The sequence below is a fragment of the Heliconius melpomene genome, chromosome 16 (genome assembly GCF_056956725.1).
Source record: "Heliconius melpomene rosina isolate 202511_hmr_F chromosome 16, ASM5695672v1, whole genome shotgun sequence".
NCBI classification, from domain to species: domain Eukaryota; kingdom Metazoa; phylum Arthropoda; class Insecta; order Lepidoptera; family Nymphalidae; genus Heliconius; species Heliconius melpomene.
The window spans coordinates 5,765,251-5,781,888 of NC_140404.1; the positions used below are offsets into that span (position 1 = coordinate 5,765,251).

At 31.0% G+C, this 16,638-nt stretch overlaps 5 protein-coding genes across 8 annotated transcripts in view; 3 read left to right on the forward strand and 2 right to left on the reverse strand.

The window, feature by feature from the left end:
• Positions 1-68: 68 nt before the first annotated feature.
• On the reverse strand, positions 69-2,943 carry san (Probable N-acetyltransferase san). The gene is made up of 3 exons (XM_085199134.1): positions 2,802-2,943; positions 2,332-2,655; positions 69-1,877 (listed from the first exon to the last, which is right to left on the reverse strand). The coding sequence occupies exons 1-3, from the start codon at positions 2,807-2,809 to the stop codon at positions 1,682-1,684; spliced, it is 528 nt and encodes a 175-aa protein (XP_085055260.1). The 5' UTR covers positions 2,810-2,943; the 3' UTR covers positions 69-1,681.
• A 454-nt stretch (positions 2,944-3,397) lies between these two features.
• On the forward strand, positions 3,398-8,424 carry LOC146530797 (putative cytochrome P450 301a1, mitochondrial). Its single transcript, XM_085199437.1, has 10 exons — positions 3,398-3,818; positions 3,942-4,179; positions 4,465-4,658; positions 5,126-5,324; positions 6,074-6,141; positions 6,248-6,351; positions 6,635-6,804; positions 6,946-7,011; positions 7,562-7,775; positions 8,252-8,424. The coding sequence occupies exons 1-10, from the start codon at positions 3,464-3,466 to the stop codon at positions 8,360-8,362; spliced, it is 1,719 nt and encodes a 572-aa protein (XP_085055563.1). The 5' UTR covers positions 3,398-3,463; the 3' UTR covers positions 8,363-8,424.
• Positions 8,425-8,429: 5 nt separating this feature from the next.
• Positions 8,430-10,052, reverse strand: LOC146530798 (protein lin-52 homolog). The gene is made up of 4 exons (XM_085199436.1): positions 9,947-10,052; positions 9,701-9,802; positions 9,361-9,459; positions 8,430-8,786 (listed from the first exon to the last, which is right to left on the reverse strand). The coding sequence occupies exons 1-4, from the start codon at positions 10,032-10,034 to the stop codon at positions 8,644-8,646; spliced, it is 432 nt and encodes a 143-aa protein (XP_085055562.1). The 5' UTR covers positions 10,035-10,052; the 3' UTR covers positions 8,430-8,643.
• Positions 10,053-10,346: 294 nt separating this feature from the next.
• On the forward strand, positions 10,347-13,573 carry RpS19a (Ribosomal protein S19a). Of its 2 annotated transcripts, none has more exons than XM_085199581.1 (4): positions 10,347-10,433; positions 11,342-11,412; positions 12,620-12,829; positions 13,362-13,573. In XM_085199581.1, the coding sequence occupies exons 2-4, from the start codon at positions 11,342-11,344 to the stop codon at positions 13,540-13,542; spliced, it is 462 nt and encodes a 153-aa protein (XP_085055707.1). In that variant the 5' UTR covers positions 10,347-10,433; the 3' UTR covers positions 13,543-13,573. The 2 variants fall into 2 exon arrangements, with proteins under 2 accessions (XP_085055707.1, XP_085055708.1); XM_085199582.1 differs by having other exon boundaries at positions 10,386-10,526.
• Positions 13,574-14,833: 1,260 nt separating this feature from the next.
• LOC146530800 (sortilin-related receptor-like) overlaps positions 14,834-16,638 on the forward strand; it is a 39,683-nt gene continuing 37,878 nt past the window's right edge. For all 3 annotated transcript variants that reach the window (XM_085199579.1, XM_085199578.1, XM_085199580.1), the window contains exons 1-2: positions 14,834-15,186; positions 16,102-16,356. In XM_085199579.1, the coding sequence (XP_085055705.1) occupies positions 14,926-15,186; positions 16,102-16,356 (516 nt within the window). In that variant the 5' untranslated portion in view covers positions 14,834-14,925. The remainder of the gene's footprint in view (positions 15,187-16,101; positions 16,357-16,638) is intronic.

Consider the following 16,638-nt stretch of genomic DNA (forward strand, 5'->3'; position numbering starts at 1 on the left):
CAGAGTGTATTCTTCGCCTTTTATACAACTGAAAAATTACAATTTAACAGTAAAAAAAAACTTACAAATTAAAATGTTAATCATGTTTATTGTACTAAGTCTTAGAGTTTAGAGAAACATGAAGATCAACAAATACTTAGACAGCAGACAAATTGACTTTTGGTAACATCTATTGTTTACAAGGGAAGAACATTTCACGTTATATAAATACAAAACAAAATTTAGTAATATATTAACTGATTTTTGGCGAGAGATAAAATTAAATCAGTAATTACATAAAAACAACAACACGTGTGACATTAAAAATAAAATAAAATTGCAAAGTTATTTAATAGTCTATATTACATGTAGTTAAAAATAAAATTTTAAATTTAATCGGAGCCTACTATTCTATTTATAAATCTTAAGTTACACAGTAAAAAATGGACATACAATTTTATGCCATTAAGTTTATTTATAATGTCTAGAGCTAATTATGTTAAATTACAAACAAATTGAGAATAATTCGTTAACAAATATTAGTATTAAAAAAAAGTTTTGAAGGTATTGTTTGTTTACAGTACCTTGATTGTAGATGATTTATTGAAAAAACGCATATTCGAAAAAGTTTCAAGGTATTTCTGTACTTAATTGTACGTAGGTAATTAGGTAAATTACATATTTGAAAAAATGCTTATTTTCTTATATGACATGCAAATATTTAAATTACTGTACAATACAAGTTTTTATAATGATATAAGAATGAAGTCAGTCATATTATAGCTAGCATTATGGCCTCAGTAGTCCACAACCACAACCCTCCTTGTTTAATCCAATCATATCTCGCATTATTTTCTTAAGTTAGGATTATGAATGATAACACAAATGTTTAAAAATTATTTCCTACATTAATTTTATCTAGCGGTAAAATGCATTTTTTTCGAAAAAGCTAACAAAGTTTCATATGAATTAGGTTATTATTTACAATATTTTTTTTAATTTTAGCAATACAATAGAGCTTGCAGTAATCTGATAAATCTGTTTTGCAGGATGAGCCTGACGGTAGAGAATGGAGAGAATCATAATTTTTTTGCATAAGATTATCTTAAAATCCAACAAATAATAAAGTCATAAATTGTAGATTGACAGAAACTATATTCATTTCATATAGTGCTGAGGGATGCATTACAATTTAAGCAATGCCAAACATATATTTGTTTTATGCTTTTGCTTTTGGGCTTGTAAAGACATTAGTTACTGTGGCACACAATTACAAAAACATTGAACAACTGAATGCCTTCTAGGCTACCACTTACATGTATACAGTCAAAATCAAACTGAAACAATATAAATATAAGATACTGTAAACTTTACAGTACCATTACAGTGTTAAGGCTTGCTGAAATATTTATATACTGTGAACAGAGCTATGGAGAGGCCTATGTCCAGCAGTAGATGAGGACAGGCTGATGATGATGATGATGATGAACAGAGCTAGTTGTCAGATTACAGCAAGCACTTGTGAAGATCACACTCCTCACCACAAGTCCTCTACAATAATGTTCATGTATCATTCCCAATCTCTCATCTTAACCAATCAAACATGTAAATATAAAAAGTGACTTGATTATTATTCTTAAGTTATTTATCACTTGCTCCTTTTCACTATTATAGAGTTGAGACATTTCTTATGAGTGTCATTTCAATCGTGGCCATTCGTTTTTGCATGAGGAACATTCCCGTTAACTAATGCTGGCTGCGACTGTCTAATTGTCTTCTGTAATACATGGGCATCGGCTGGTTCTATTCTCTTATAGTAAAACTCTTTTGTTTCGACAATTTCGAAGCCAAACTTTTTGTAAAAATCTATTGCACTTTCATTATTCACTTGCACATGCCTGTAAAATGCAATTGTTTAAATAAATAATATTTTGTGAGTAAATGTGTTCTAATTCTCAGTATATGATTTATAATATGGATTAACTAAATATATCATAAAAAAAATATATTAAAATAAAACTAATGTAAGCAAAATATTAATTACCAAGTGTGAATATTATTAATATTTATAAGGTTTAAAATATGCAATGTTTGTAAGAATTAATATAGTATATTGTTATAGCTATACATAATCAAAAGTAGACATGCATTGAGTGTGGAATGAATTGAAGGCAGTAAATAATAACTAGTTTCACTATTAGATTTTGAACAATGCACAGGAAATAGGTTCTTCTATTGATAGGTTACTTTTGATTAACACAGGAAATTACACTTAACCTTCAACTCATATGCATCAATTGTGTATAGAATCGTACCAGTTTAATAAGGCTACGATTATCCACTGATACTTACAAAAAAATGCTGTCAAAGTTGCCATCCTGTTCAACATACTTGAGCACATGTTCCACCATTAGAGTACCAATACCTAATCTTCTATAAGGATACAGGCATCCCAGAGTCATTATGTACAATCTTCTAGAATTCTCTGACGTATCTATTCTGCAGCAAACCGCTCCGACCACAATATCGTTGTAATACGCAAGCTTAGCTAATTCGCCAGCCTCTAATACATCTTTGTAAAATTTGTCATTGTAAGATACCGGGAACACGACAGTATTCAGTTTCTTTAATTGCTTAATATTATGTGGTGTCACATCGCCAAGTTCTATTTTAGCTCTGAAATATCAAATGTATTCTATTAACTCACGATTCTAGTGATACTAAGCAGGAGTACTTGAAAGGGCTCTAAAGATCGAAATTACACCGGAGTCAAAAATAACATGTAAAACAAGATTTCCATTAAAATAATTTATTGAAATTACCTAGTCATTTTTAATATTTTTTTTTGTTTTACACTAAAATTTTAAAACTAATCTAACACAGTTATATCACACGAGATCACTCCCGCCATCTACCATATTAGCTAACTCGCTCACTCTTGGCCATGAAGGGGGTTGACAGATTTCACGCAACGCATAATTGACAGTCATCAAGCAGTATTACAATGTTGAATAATCGCTTATAATGATTTCATAATTTTTACATAATTGACAAAATCTGGATTTGGTGCATAAGATGATCCCCTTTACTTCTCCAAAATGTATATTTTTAATAATAATTTCTGATTAAGTTTGCATATTTGGCATTGTGTTTTGGATTCCCGTTTATAAAGTTAATTAGTTAACACTATTAGGTAATTATCTTCATGTAGGTTCCCTACGTAATGTATAAAACAATTTTTACCAATTGTTAAATAACGTAGTATGGTACGTTATCGTACATTTATTGTATAATAATACAATCTACAAATAGTGGCATTTCTTTTATTACCATACCGTACTGTAATCTATAATTACGAATACAGATAACATATTAAACTTTTTAGCGCTGATTTCAAAAATATTCTATAGAACTTCAACTATTTTTAAATGTTATTGAATATTTAAGAAAAATAATTGCTAGTGAGAGAAATTAAAACGTAAAAATGCTATTAAGTAAGTTGCAAAACATTAATCTAAGAGTTAAAAATGTTTGGAATGGAAATAAATTCCTTAATTTGCAAGAAATTCGGAGACACATTGCTAATGATAACGTTCAAGTATCACCCCAGCCTGAATCATCTGCTACTGAAGTAGCACCAGTAAATAATGAACTAAATGTTTATGAAGCCGTTCCTAGAGTTGTTCCTGTGGTTTTAAGAAATAAGGAGCCCATAGTATTGCCTTTTGATGAAGTTCCAGGACCAAAATCTTTAAAATATCTATCCATTTTTCGTAGTTACTTATCAGAAATTGGAACACAAATGACAGCTAGCTTTTTATTATTTGGCCTTAATGTTGGTTAGTAATTAAAATATGTCTATTTATTTTGATAAATATGTAAATTAAACAATATCTTGTCCTATCTTTTACCTATAGAGTTTTGATTGAGCAGATGCAAACTACATAAAACTAATATTTTAGGCTCACTGATCAACAACAGGAAGCAACTACGTGATTTATCAAGTCTTTTTGATGAATACGGTCCAGTAGTGCGTTTCGTAAGCCCCGTAGGTGGTGATATAGTCCTTATTAACAATCCGGAACACATACAAAAGGTGTTCAACATGGAGGACGAATATCCCGTTCGCTCCACATTGGAGTCGCTTGAAAGATTTCGAACGGAACATAAGAATCACGCTTATGCTGGAATATATACTGTGTTAGTTTATTATTTTCATTAAATATAAAAAAAGTTAGCTATTTAATTATTTGGTATTAGATATAATACAATTTATACAGGCCATCATGGAACAGTAGCACAAGCTTGTGACTGTAAACTCGATGGCTAAAAAAACAACCATAAATTTATTATAAATATAATTATGATACTTTCTTTATTATCCATAGCGGGGTACACTTTTTAATAGATAGAGTAAAAATATGTATATCGGTATATGCTCTTTAAAAAGTGTTTTACTTATATATTTATTCTAACTTTTCATAGCCACGGCCAAGAATGGGCCCGACAAAGGTCAATCATGTACAGCCCAGCGCATGCCACAGTGGCACAACACGCACAAGGAATATTCAATATATGCGATAAGCTAACACAAAAAATATACAACCTAAGGAATTATCAAGACGAAATGTCCAAAGATTTGTATAAGGAGTTGCATAAGTGGGCTTTTGATTGTATGGGTAAGAATTATATTATGTATCATTTTTTTCCAGGCCGTCGTGGTATTGCGGTATTGAGCGTGAGCGTGAAAGTTCGATTCTCAATTGGGGGGGGGGAATTAATTATTTCCATTACCTCGGTCTTGTAACAAGATAAAGCGCGACGTTAAGTTCCTACAATCAACTGGGTGCGTAGAGAACGGAATGTCTAAACACTGGGTCCGCTCCGCCAACCCTGTTATAAATATGCGGGAGAGAATGAAGCTAAATAAAAACTTTAAAACCTGCGACTGTGTTTATTATTTTTTCCATTCCTGCGCTCTGGTAACAAGGCAAAGCGCGGCGTTGAGTTCCGCCACTCAACACGCAATGCGTCGAAAATTTATCAGAACGTGGGGAACGGAGCACCTTTAGACTAGGGGCCCTCTGCCTGCCCTACAATGCGGGAGATACAGCATGAACCTGAAAAAGAATTATTATAATTACAGGCCTAGTGACATTTTCGAAGAACTTCGATCTCTTAGATACAGAATTAATATACAGTCAGTGTGATCCGTCGTGGATGTATCACAGCTTAGATAAGGCGACCGACGCCATTATTAAATGTGAAACTGGTTTACACTTGTGGAAGTTCTTCACGACTCCCGCTTGGTACTCTCTGGTTAAACACTGTAGTGTTTTGGACAAGTGAGTGGGTTCGAATACGATTTTTGTATATATTTGTTTAATAGATACTTAGGTACTTCTATTATCTACTTAGTTATAGATTTTTTTCTTTTATAAAACTAATGTGTTTATTTTTCTCTAAATTATGAAGCGTTGTAATGATTAAAGTATAATATAAATAAAGTTGTAGTAGGTATATTCATTCCTATCTCTTCGATTTGTAAAAGACACGCTTTAGCTAATCATAGTACTTAATACTATACCTATCGTATATTTTATTTTTGTGTTTGTATTTTTGATATTCTATTGTCTTTTTGTGGACCATGGGTTCAAACCTTATCATGCAAGTTTGATAAGGCATATGTAGAGATATATTCCAGGTGCTTTTTTTCAATCTTATTCACACTGCATTCCGCATATAGCAGGGCGGGCAGAGGGAACCTAGTGTTAAGATACTCCGCTTCCCAGTCACCACCGAATTTTCGAGACATTGTGTAATTGAGGAACTTAACGCCTCGCTTTGCCTCGTTACCAGTGTGAGGAACTCTGGAAAATATGAAATATTTGGTATCCCCGAGTGGGAATCAAACCCACAACCGCAGTGTTTACAGAAACACGCTTCTGCCGCTGTGCCACGACGGCATTATTTTATATTTTTCATTTATTTTTTATTGGTAAAAATTCTGGGGTAGCCCCAACTTATCCTGGGGTAATCTCATAAACAACTCAAAATATCTAAACATGATGACATTTACTAACCCGTTTTTCAGCTTAATCGGCAAATACGTGGTCGAATCTGAAGATATTATTTCTACAAGCGCTGAAAATGAACACAAATGTATGTCATGAATTTTTTTCTACCACAATTTTCATATTTTGTATTATAATGAGAAAAAAAAAAGTAAAAGGTACTTAAATATTGTATTTTTTCTATTCATCTTCAGATTCATCTTCACTAGTAGGAGCAATGCTGCTAAGTGAGAATAAGTTCAAAATTGAAGATATATCTACAATTTTAATGGATATGCTTTTTATCGGTGTTAATACTGTAATTATTAATTTAATTATAATATTATAAAAACTTAAAGTACCTAAGATCGTAGTCCAGTTCTACAGTTCATTTATTTAGAAATAATTTGCGGATAGAGAGATTTTTATTACTCATTTTGTTTAGCAAGACCGTTGAAACAATACAATTAGAGACATAAACGGCAACATTTTTGTAATTAAGACAGTCATTGGGAACTGACTGACATCTCATTATATATATATATATATATATATATATATATATATATAACTTATATAAATTAACTGCTAATAAATTCTAGATAACGACCTCAATGTCGTTCTTGCTATACAACATCGCGACACACCAGAAGTGCCAGCGTCAGCTGTATCAGGAAGTAGCCCACGTATACGACAACATGGTGGTGAAGGACGTGGACAAGTTGAGAGAGAACACGCCGTATTTGCAAGCTTGTATTCAGGAGACTTTAAGGTTATTGTTATTTCTTTTAGCTTCACGAAGTATAGTAGGAGCGGCGAGTTGTGGCCTCCATGAAGTTAGGTTTTCTTAACGCTTTTACATTGTATACTCATTCATTACTTTTGTGTATAACATTTGTTTTTATTATTCTAGACTTGTCGCACCCATTCCGTTGCTAACAAGGATCCTATCAAGAAATATTACTTTAGATGGATATAAGTAAGTATTAATAGTAAAGTGTCACCATATTTATTGATGGTAGTAAGTACCTATACACTATATAAGTAGTGTTGTTAGAATATAAACTTTCTTATTATTGTAGCTTATTTCTCAATACAGAAGAATATGTACATAGCTAACACTTTGTGGTCTTTCACAGATATTGTATTTTGATTGGGTGTACTTAACGCTGTTTCGTGTTAGTAAAATAAATAAATTGAAAAAAAATATACAAATATAGATATTTAAGGTGGTTGTGGCGCAGTGGCACACCGTGTGCGTGATAGCATAACGGTTGTGGGTTCAATTCCCACTCGTGGTAATGAATGAAAGCGTAGTGTAGTTCGGCAACGTCTCAAAAATGTTGTTAAAATGTGTGGCACAGTGCAACATGAAGAAATAATATTATCCTAAACTGGAATGGAAATCACGACAACATCTCGTAAAGTTAGGTCTTTTTAACATTTTTAAAGTATTATTCCACACTTAGGAAAGAAAAATAGTACCTACGTCAAAAAAAATTAAAGAACTTAACAAAGACATATTCCAGCATACCGCGAGGAACTCTTATCATAATATCAACCCGCGACGCTTCCCTGAAAGAGAGCAACTTTGACCACGCCTCGCTATTCTACCCGGAGAGATGGCTGAAAACGGAGAGTAAAGAATATCATGCATTCAGTTCTATTCCATTTGGCTGTGGCGCCAGAAAGTGTTTGGGACAGAATATTGCTGAAAATATGCTTTCTCTGTTGACTATACGGGTAAGTAAAATACATTGCTTGTTAGATTTAACATTGTTATAATTTATCAAAAATTAGACCTGCTGGTCACTAGTGTATATGAAAAATGCAGAATATGTAACCTTCATGTTGTTTAAATAATTTTATTAATTATTTTTTGTAGTTATTATGTTCAGATCATTAAAAATGTCAAGATTTTATTAAAATTCTGCAGTAGTTTAACAATCCCTACATATAAAAGAATATAACAAGATATGGTTTAGAGGAGAATCACTCTCCTCTTCATTATCAAGTTAAAGAAAATTAAATGACATTGTAAATATATACTATATACCTATATATATTATTTTATTTATTTACAAGCAAGATGGCTCTTTATTTCTGTTCTCCCATGAACCTTCAATATTGACCATGTCATTTTATATATGTAGGAGCCATAGAAATTCACAATATAAATATTTTTTTTATACTCATTATTTAAAACTATATTATTTCAGATTTTACAGAAATATAAACTTGAGTATCATTATGGAGAAGTGCAACCAACCAGGGATTTCATTGTGAAACCAAACCGTCCCTTGAAAATAAGATTTGTAGATAGAATTTAACATTTCTTTCCTTAATCCACTACTAATATCTTTATAATTATCTACTAGGTAATAAAATTAATAAAGCTTTTTCAATATATATATTTTTATTTCAATGACCTAACTAATTTTGACTAATATTTACAAGAGTTTTGTGAATGTGACTAAGTGACATTTAAGAAAACCTTAAGTGTTAAATATTGGCTACACAAAAAGAACATGGATAAACATTTTATTTAGGTAATAGCTTATAAATTTAAAGTTGTTAGTAAGTTATTTACTAAAAAAACTAATATATGAAATCATCTTGGTCGTCGAGATGAAAATATATTTAGGTATTTTCCTCGGGTCATTTCTTTGGCCTCTTCCAAGCCCAATTGATATGCCAGATCATGTAATTGTTTGACTTCCATGATAAGACTACTTACTGAACGGTCTCCAAGTTCTGAAATATCCTTAAGATTATATAGATGTTTTAATTTAAATTATTGTCTAGATTTTTCTTGCTTTACAAGGTATCCAAGAAATAGTAGAGTAAGGCAGTAACATACAATCTTGAGATTAGGATCTCTCTGCTTACATTGGGGATATGAAAATGTAAGAATCAGACCCATAACCAATAAGTTGATGCCTTCTAGGCACTACTTTAATAATAAAAATGTAAATGTTTTTCTTTACACCCTCTATTTGTTACTTTTTAATGTATGTGTATGCAGATACATTTGTGCTCTACTAATATTTTTAGTAAAAACCTTTAATGTATAACAGACAATCACAATTTACACCGTTTAATAGTTAGTATTAAAGATTATAATCTGTTTATAAATTTAACAAATTCAAATTTATATATAGAAGATAATAATTCGTTTAGAAATAAATTAGCTTCACGCTGTATACCGCATACAGCAGGGTAGGTAGAGAGAACGTAGTGTTAAAACACTTCATTCCTCACTTTATCTAATTCTAATTTTGACCTACTAACGAAATTCTAAGTTTGAAACGAATGTGTATGAACTTACTTTGAATGTAGGCACAATCTTCTTTGGTCAGACCTTTATTCCACGATGGTGGAGATTGGTTGGGATTTTGCGTGGCCATAAATTCGGACACACCTGGAACTATAATAGAATCGTTCGAGCATCTTGAACCTTCGTCATCTGAGTAATTACTATTCCCATCAGCCATTTCAAATTAAATGTTTAAAAACTAGACGTTATAACCGATAACTGATGTCGAACATACGTAATGGAGGACGGAATGACAACATTAGAAAAGAAATGTAATCGCGCCACTTTTGAAATTATTAATTTCACATTGAAGTATATTTGACACTGAAACATGTAAAATACATAATCTTACTTTGTTCGGGCCATAGCTCTGGTGAAGCACGATCAAGTTTTTCCAGACTTAGTAGACTTTGTTCTAAAGATGTCAGCGGAATATCATTTGATGTTGTTTGACCTGAAATAATGGTTTCCATTTTAAATTAAAAATCAGAAAAAAATGGTAGTACTCTAACACGACAAATAAATTTATTTTAATGATTGTTAGGGATCACTTAAGCCACGAGTTTCCCAATATCACAAAAAATTCAATAATTTTTACCATCACTTTTAATAGAATTTGATTTCGCGGCCATTTTCTTGAATTTGACAACAATATACAAGTACAGACAAAAACCTTGTTTTTTCATGAACCATAAAGAAAAATATTCAATAAACAAATTGTGTCTTTCAAGTAAACAGTAAAAGTACACAACAGTAAAAAACTTTATAATAAAATAAATAAAATATTTTTTATATAATTATGTAATCCACATCAGAACAGTTTTAATTAAATAAATAATATAAAATTTGAGTTTAAACTTGAAAAAGTAAAGTACTAGTAAAATTTATTTAAAATGTATACCATGCGGAAATTAAAACAAAATATAATATTTTTTATACATTATATAAACATTTCTTAATATATCTTATCAATAATTTAAAAAAATAAATAGGAAATGTTACCATACTATATATTATAATAAAACAGCAACACTGAAATCTTTTTTCCATCTCTTTCTTTCTTCCGGTTGCCAACACAAGGCAAGGTGAGTGTCGTGGTTATGCCGCATGGTTTTTAGTGAAAAATTAAGTGCTTAGACTAAAATTTGAGTGTAAAAAGTGCCACATTTCTGTTAAAGGTAAAATTATTATCGATATAGGTCAGATTTCATACTTACGAGTTGTTGAGCGCAAATAGTAGTCGCATGCCATATTAGCACCTCACAAGTAAATGTATGAATTACATTCAACAATTACAATTATTTCATTCTTTTTATATGCCCTATGTTTAATACATACGAAAGTTACTATATGTATGCTTATATTACAAATTAGAGGATATTTATGTTGACTAAACATAAGTAAGGATAGCATTTCATACATACAACATAACCTAAATTGACATTATTCGTGACTTAGTAGTGTGTATTTTTTAGAGCCTTTCTGTTTTATTTTGAAATAATATCGTATAATATTTTTTTTGTATTGTTATCTATTTTTTTTAAATACATATTTAGCGAAATATTTGTATAAACTACAACCAATACGATTTTGTTGCACTTTAGTGTAAATATTATAAATACATTGATGTTAACCTTATAACACTTAACTATTTCTTATTAAAATAAAAATGATCTTAAATCGTGTATTGATGGTGATTCTTGCAAATATAGTGTTGTGTAGGTTTGATTTCTACTGGGGAAATGAATTATTTTCATTTCTTTACACTGGTGACGACAAATCCATGCATTGAGTTCCCCTCCTCAACACAATATCTTAAAACTGGAATATAAAGTGGGAAATGGGTATCTTTTTATTATATTGCTATATCTGGGCTATACAGCATGAAGCTAAAAAAAATGTACTCAGTACTATAATGTGTGATTATTTTGTTAAAAGCTTATTTGTTTGTATATTTGATGATATAAACTATGTATTTTATGAAATGTTTCAGATGCGTTCAGTCACACTGAAGGATGTTGAACAAGACAAGGTCGTCAAGACCGTGGCTGCTCATTTGAAAAAGTGAGTGCTATCCATCTGAATATATCTTTATTTTTTATATTAGCGTGTAGCTCAAGTGCTACCTTTACAGTAAACAAAATAATGATAAACAGAAGAAGTTATTTTGAATCATAATATATAATAAAAACTACTTACTGTATGAAAAAAATAAATAAGGAAAAACAAAATAAGTCATATACTTAAATAGTTTTAAAATATATCTGTTAAAAATAAGCATTATTTTATTATTATAATTGATTATGAATTATTTACTGTCTGTCAGAAACACTATCAACTCTCTCGAGTAATTTTTTGAAGATAAATGTCTCTAATGTCATGTGTTTCTTTTCTAATGTGTCCAATATGTTATAACAATGTTAACATTCATCTCTACATAGCTACATGTAGAGAATCTTAGAGAGTTTCTTAATTTGATACATCAAGTATTTTTAATGTATCTTCAATTAAATATTATCTTCTTTTAAACCTCCTAATAAAAGTTAGTAGCTAATCCTTCTTATTTTGTTCAGTTCCAAGCACTGTTAAAGTGTATCTTTGATTCCTATCCTATTCCACAGCTATGACTTCCTTCATCCATTTTATCACTAATTCTTCTTTTGTATGAGAAACTTTTGCCTATAATTAAAATGTAATGATTAGTTAGTTTGTTTTTGTCACAAATTTGTAATAGATTCCATTGTGTGCAATCTGGTATAAAACTTCATCATTGTAGATTTTATCTATAATAATAATAATATTATTGTGTTTTATTTTCCTCCATTGCATTGAACTAATAATTTTGTTATAATTTACTGTTAATTAATATTGTTCAGTTAGGTTTATTTTATGGTTATTTACTCCAATGTGCATCCTTTCTGGATATAGCCTTCCTCAGATCCCTTCCACATTTTTATATTTAAGGGAACTTGCACCCCTCGACTGGGATGATGTTATGTACACACTTTGTTCAAGGTCATTCAATTCTCCTCTTAACATCTAGTTCTTTTCATTTTGTTATTTGAATTGTCCAATGTTTGTCCATATATTTAGAGACATGGCCTGCCAAAAGCCTTTGTAGAGCATCTACTACTTTTGTATTCTGCCTTATGTACTCACTTTTTATTTTAAGGATTTTTCTTATTTTAATCAGCAATATCTCTTACACATGTTGTAGTTTTAAGTTTTTCCTATCCTACACAATATTTTAAATTAAACAATTCTCTTTAAGAATGGGCAAAGTGAAGGTGCCAGAACACATGGATCTGGTTAAGACCGGTCGTTTCAAGGAGCTAGCACCCTACGACCCCGACTGGTTCTATGTACGCTGCGCTGCTGTACTCCGTCACATTTACATCAGATCTCCAGTTGGAGTAAAGACTGTCACTAAAATCTTCGGAGGCCGCAAACGCAATGGTGTCACCCCTTCACATTTTTGCAGGTAGATAGCATACTTGGCAAATTTTTTACATTTTTAAAGTGTCATTCCACACTTAAGAAAGAAAAATACTTATTTATTTATTTATTTTAACACTTTATTACACCATAATAAAATTAATTAACTAAAACACATTACTTATTAAGGAAATACATAAAAGTTGTAGGTGGAATCTTGATAATTAAATCTATATTATATACTTTTAAAATTGATTTAAAAGTCTGAATTATTTTTATATTCACCCTAGTAAGATTAAGCTGGTGTTGATTACTGCCACTCAACACACTGTCTTCAATTCTCTGCCTACCTTACTAATATGAAAAAAATATGAGGATTATATTATATCTGCAGTATTAAAACTTTACTTTCCACTGGATTTTCGTGTGGAGAGGAGTAACTCAATGCTGCACTTTGTCTTATTACCAGAAAAATTTATTGATAATAATTATTCATTCTCCAGAACGGACATTAAACACATAACAGTTACACACTGCCATGACTAGTGGTCACTAAAGCCTTTTTTTTTATTTTCTAGATCATCAGGCAGCATTGCTCGTAAAGCACTTCAGGCACTTGAAGCTCTTAAGTTAGTAGAAAAAATCCAAGATGGTGGCCGCATCCTCACCACCCAAGGCAGACGTGACTTGGACAGAATTGCTGCACAGGTCCGTCTAAAGGCCAAACAAGCCGCCAAACAGAGTGTAATAGTTCTGTAACTTTAAACTTAATAAAAATATTAAACCTAAAGCATATTTGATTTAATGTTCCTGGTAATAGCCCTAGATCCCAAGACCCCCAGACCTACGTCATGTCAGCAAAGCTGAAGTAGGGCATAATGTATTTTAAACTGCATTATACATTCAGTATGGTCAATAAGTCATGGCCATTTGAAGTTATGTTCTTTGTGCAATATGCACATAATAATTAAAATTAAGAAATAGTTATAAAATCAAGTTTCATCCATCTACAACTAATTTCAGGACTTTGATTCAGGAATTTGGAAGATATGAGCATCTATCAGTATTGTGCAGTACAGACTACTCGTCGATCATACTGTACAATGTTCCAAAATGAAAGCTAAAGTAGTGAATCAATGAGTAGTATAAGTTTAGTCGTTACTTTGTCGTTGTTGACTTACATAGGTACATCAGTAACTAAATAATGTTGATTGTGAATAGTTATTGAATGGTTTATTGAGGCCAGTCGTGGCGCAGGGGTACAAAGTGTGACGGTAAATGTGACTGGTTGTGGGTTTGACCCCACTCAAAAAAATAAAATATTTACTTAAATTTATATTTCCATTCCTTTGCATTGGTGTCGAGGCAAGGCGCGGTCATGAGTTCTGACGCTCAACACGCATGTCTCCAAAATGCTGCGGAAGGTGGGCAACGGAGAGTGTGAGTGGATATTACGTAATGCTGATTTTATTAATAGTCATTCAAGCAGAAGTTTACGAGAGACTTTTAAAATAAGTTAAACTAATTGTTTGTTTCAATAAGTCGCTTTATATTTGTAACGTGACTTTATGATTTGAAATGTCTAGTTTATTATTTCCCATATACATTTTTAAAATGCATTGAAGTTATATATAAGCTTAAAAATTTTAGACCTAAGTTATAATTTTTATATATGTGGTTACATGTATTGTTATAATATTATGTGTAGTCATAATTCTTGTATTAATTGTTGTAACGTAATAATTTTGGTAACTGCACAAATGTGGTCTGTTAAAGCCTAAACGATAATAGCATTTTTAAACGGTTTTATTTAGTTCACCCCGTTTGTTTGGATATTTTTTTGGTCCAATTTAGTAATTGAAATTTATTTTATTTGTTGTTGTTGCTCTTTATTTATGGCGTTCAAAATTTATTTTATATTTTATCTGTTTGACGTAACTTTTTGACGTTTGCAAAAATGCAACTGTCCATGGCGATAAATAAAAAAAACACTGACAGGTCAAGAATCGAACGGTCGTAATGTCACTTTTCAATTGTCAATTCATTGTGTTTTGGTAAATCAGTCAAAGGAAAACCTGAAAGCGCAGTTTTATTCGGATTATTGTCGCAGTCGGCTGACTTTGGATTTGCAGTGATGTCAAAATGTTAGCGTCAATAAAATTTAAAATAAGTTTATTAATTTTAGTGAATACTTTTTCATCGGTGTTGAGTGTTCAACGATATGGTTCACCGGGAGATACTCTTTACGTGGCAGAAGAAGAATCATCTCAAAAAATAACTGTAATAAATAGATTTAATGAAGAAAAAGATAGTAAATTTTTAGAAAGGGCAAAGCGCGATGTCACGACATTACCACCTTCAACAATAGACGATACGTCGGTACAAAAACATCCTAATATATGGGTAACTATAATTTCCTTATTAATTCAATAACTCCCCTTTGTTTTGATTTACCTATCGTACATTGCCCGCATAATGTGACAATGATTTATTTTGTTGTTTATAGCCAAGGACGTAAAAGCGATATTGCTTGGAAGACGTTTATATGCAATACTTTCTACTATTTTTATCTTGACCGCGTCACTAGCATTCTAATTGTCATCCTCGACAATATGCGTTTCGTATTTTCCGTTGAAGGGCGAATAGTTAGCTTAAATTATTTATAGCAACATTATTTGGTGAAATAAAATGTTTCAGCAAGTTTAAAGGAGAAGTAAATGTCATAATTTAATTTACTACTGTTGCTTATATATCAGGTAGAAAATTATTTACAAGTTTTGTTTATTGTCATTTTTAACAATTCATAATAAATAACATAATGTATGAAGTAATATTTTTTACCTTTATAAAGTATTTTTTCTTATTAAGGATAAACAAATTAGTAATAAAAAGTATTTCTGAAAATACTTAAAAGTTAGAACATAACGGGATTTGAACTAGCACCTTTTAAACATCTTGAATTTTCTAAAACATGTGAACTTGTAGGAATGATTTATTTTTATTTGTCACCTCTGGTAAAACAATGTATGACAGTGACTAAAAAAAATTCAGGCATAAATGCAGAGGACTTAAACTTTTAAGAATTTCATTAGCTGTGATAGGTTTGATAAATGGAGGAATGAATTATATTCCTTTCCTCTCTTTATTTTATAACATGAGAAAATGACGAAGCATAGTGTTAATATCTACCTTTCAACACAGTGTCTCTAAAATTGACAAAAAGGAGAAGGAAGTGTCTTATCCCATTTTAACATTAAGTTTCTTCTTCTATCCTACCCTTTAAAGAAAATATCATAATAAAATTGTTTTTGTTAACAGACTACTCATCTCAACGACAGTCATCAACAACTTATGGTGCATTGGGTGGGTGAAGGTTCCAATGTGATTATATGCTTAGCAAGGGATTCTACTTCTCGGAATAAAGGAGCCATTTCTTCATCTGCACTCTATATATCTTATGATTATGGAAAGAATTTCACAAATAAAACAGAAAGCTTCCGTCTTGGAGATACTCCGGATAGTAGATATGCTCAGTTAGACAAATTCTTTAACCATCCAAAGTATCCAGAATTTGTAAGTAAATCCTATAATAACTATTAAAATACTATAACTATATTCATACAGGGTGTGTTTTAATAAAATTTTATTATTTTTGTCAAGTATTAATTATATATTGTGTTTGATGTTCCAAATAGTGATAAAAAAGTAAAAGCTTTATGCTGTATCCCGCACACAGGGTAGGCAGAGGATAGTTATATTACATAGGGTATATTTATAGCTTGCTTTGTTATATTTATAAAAGTGCACTAAAAAAATGGTCAAAGGAGAAACACCACAGTCAAAAAAATTGCTTAG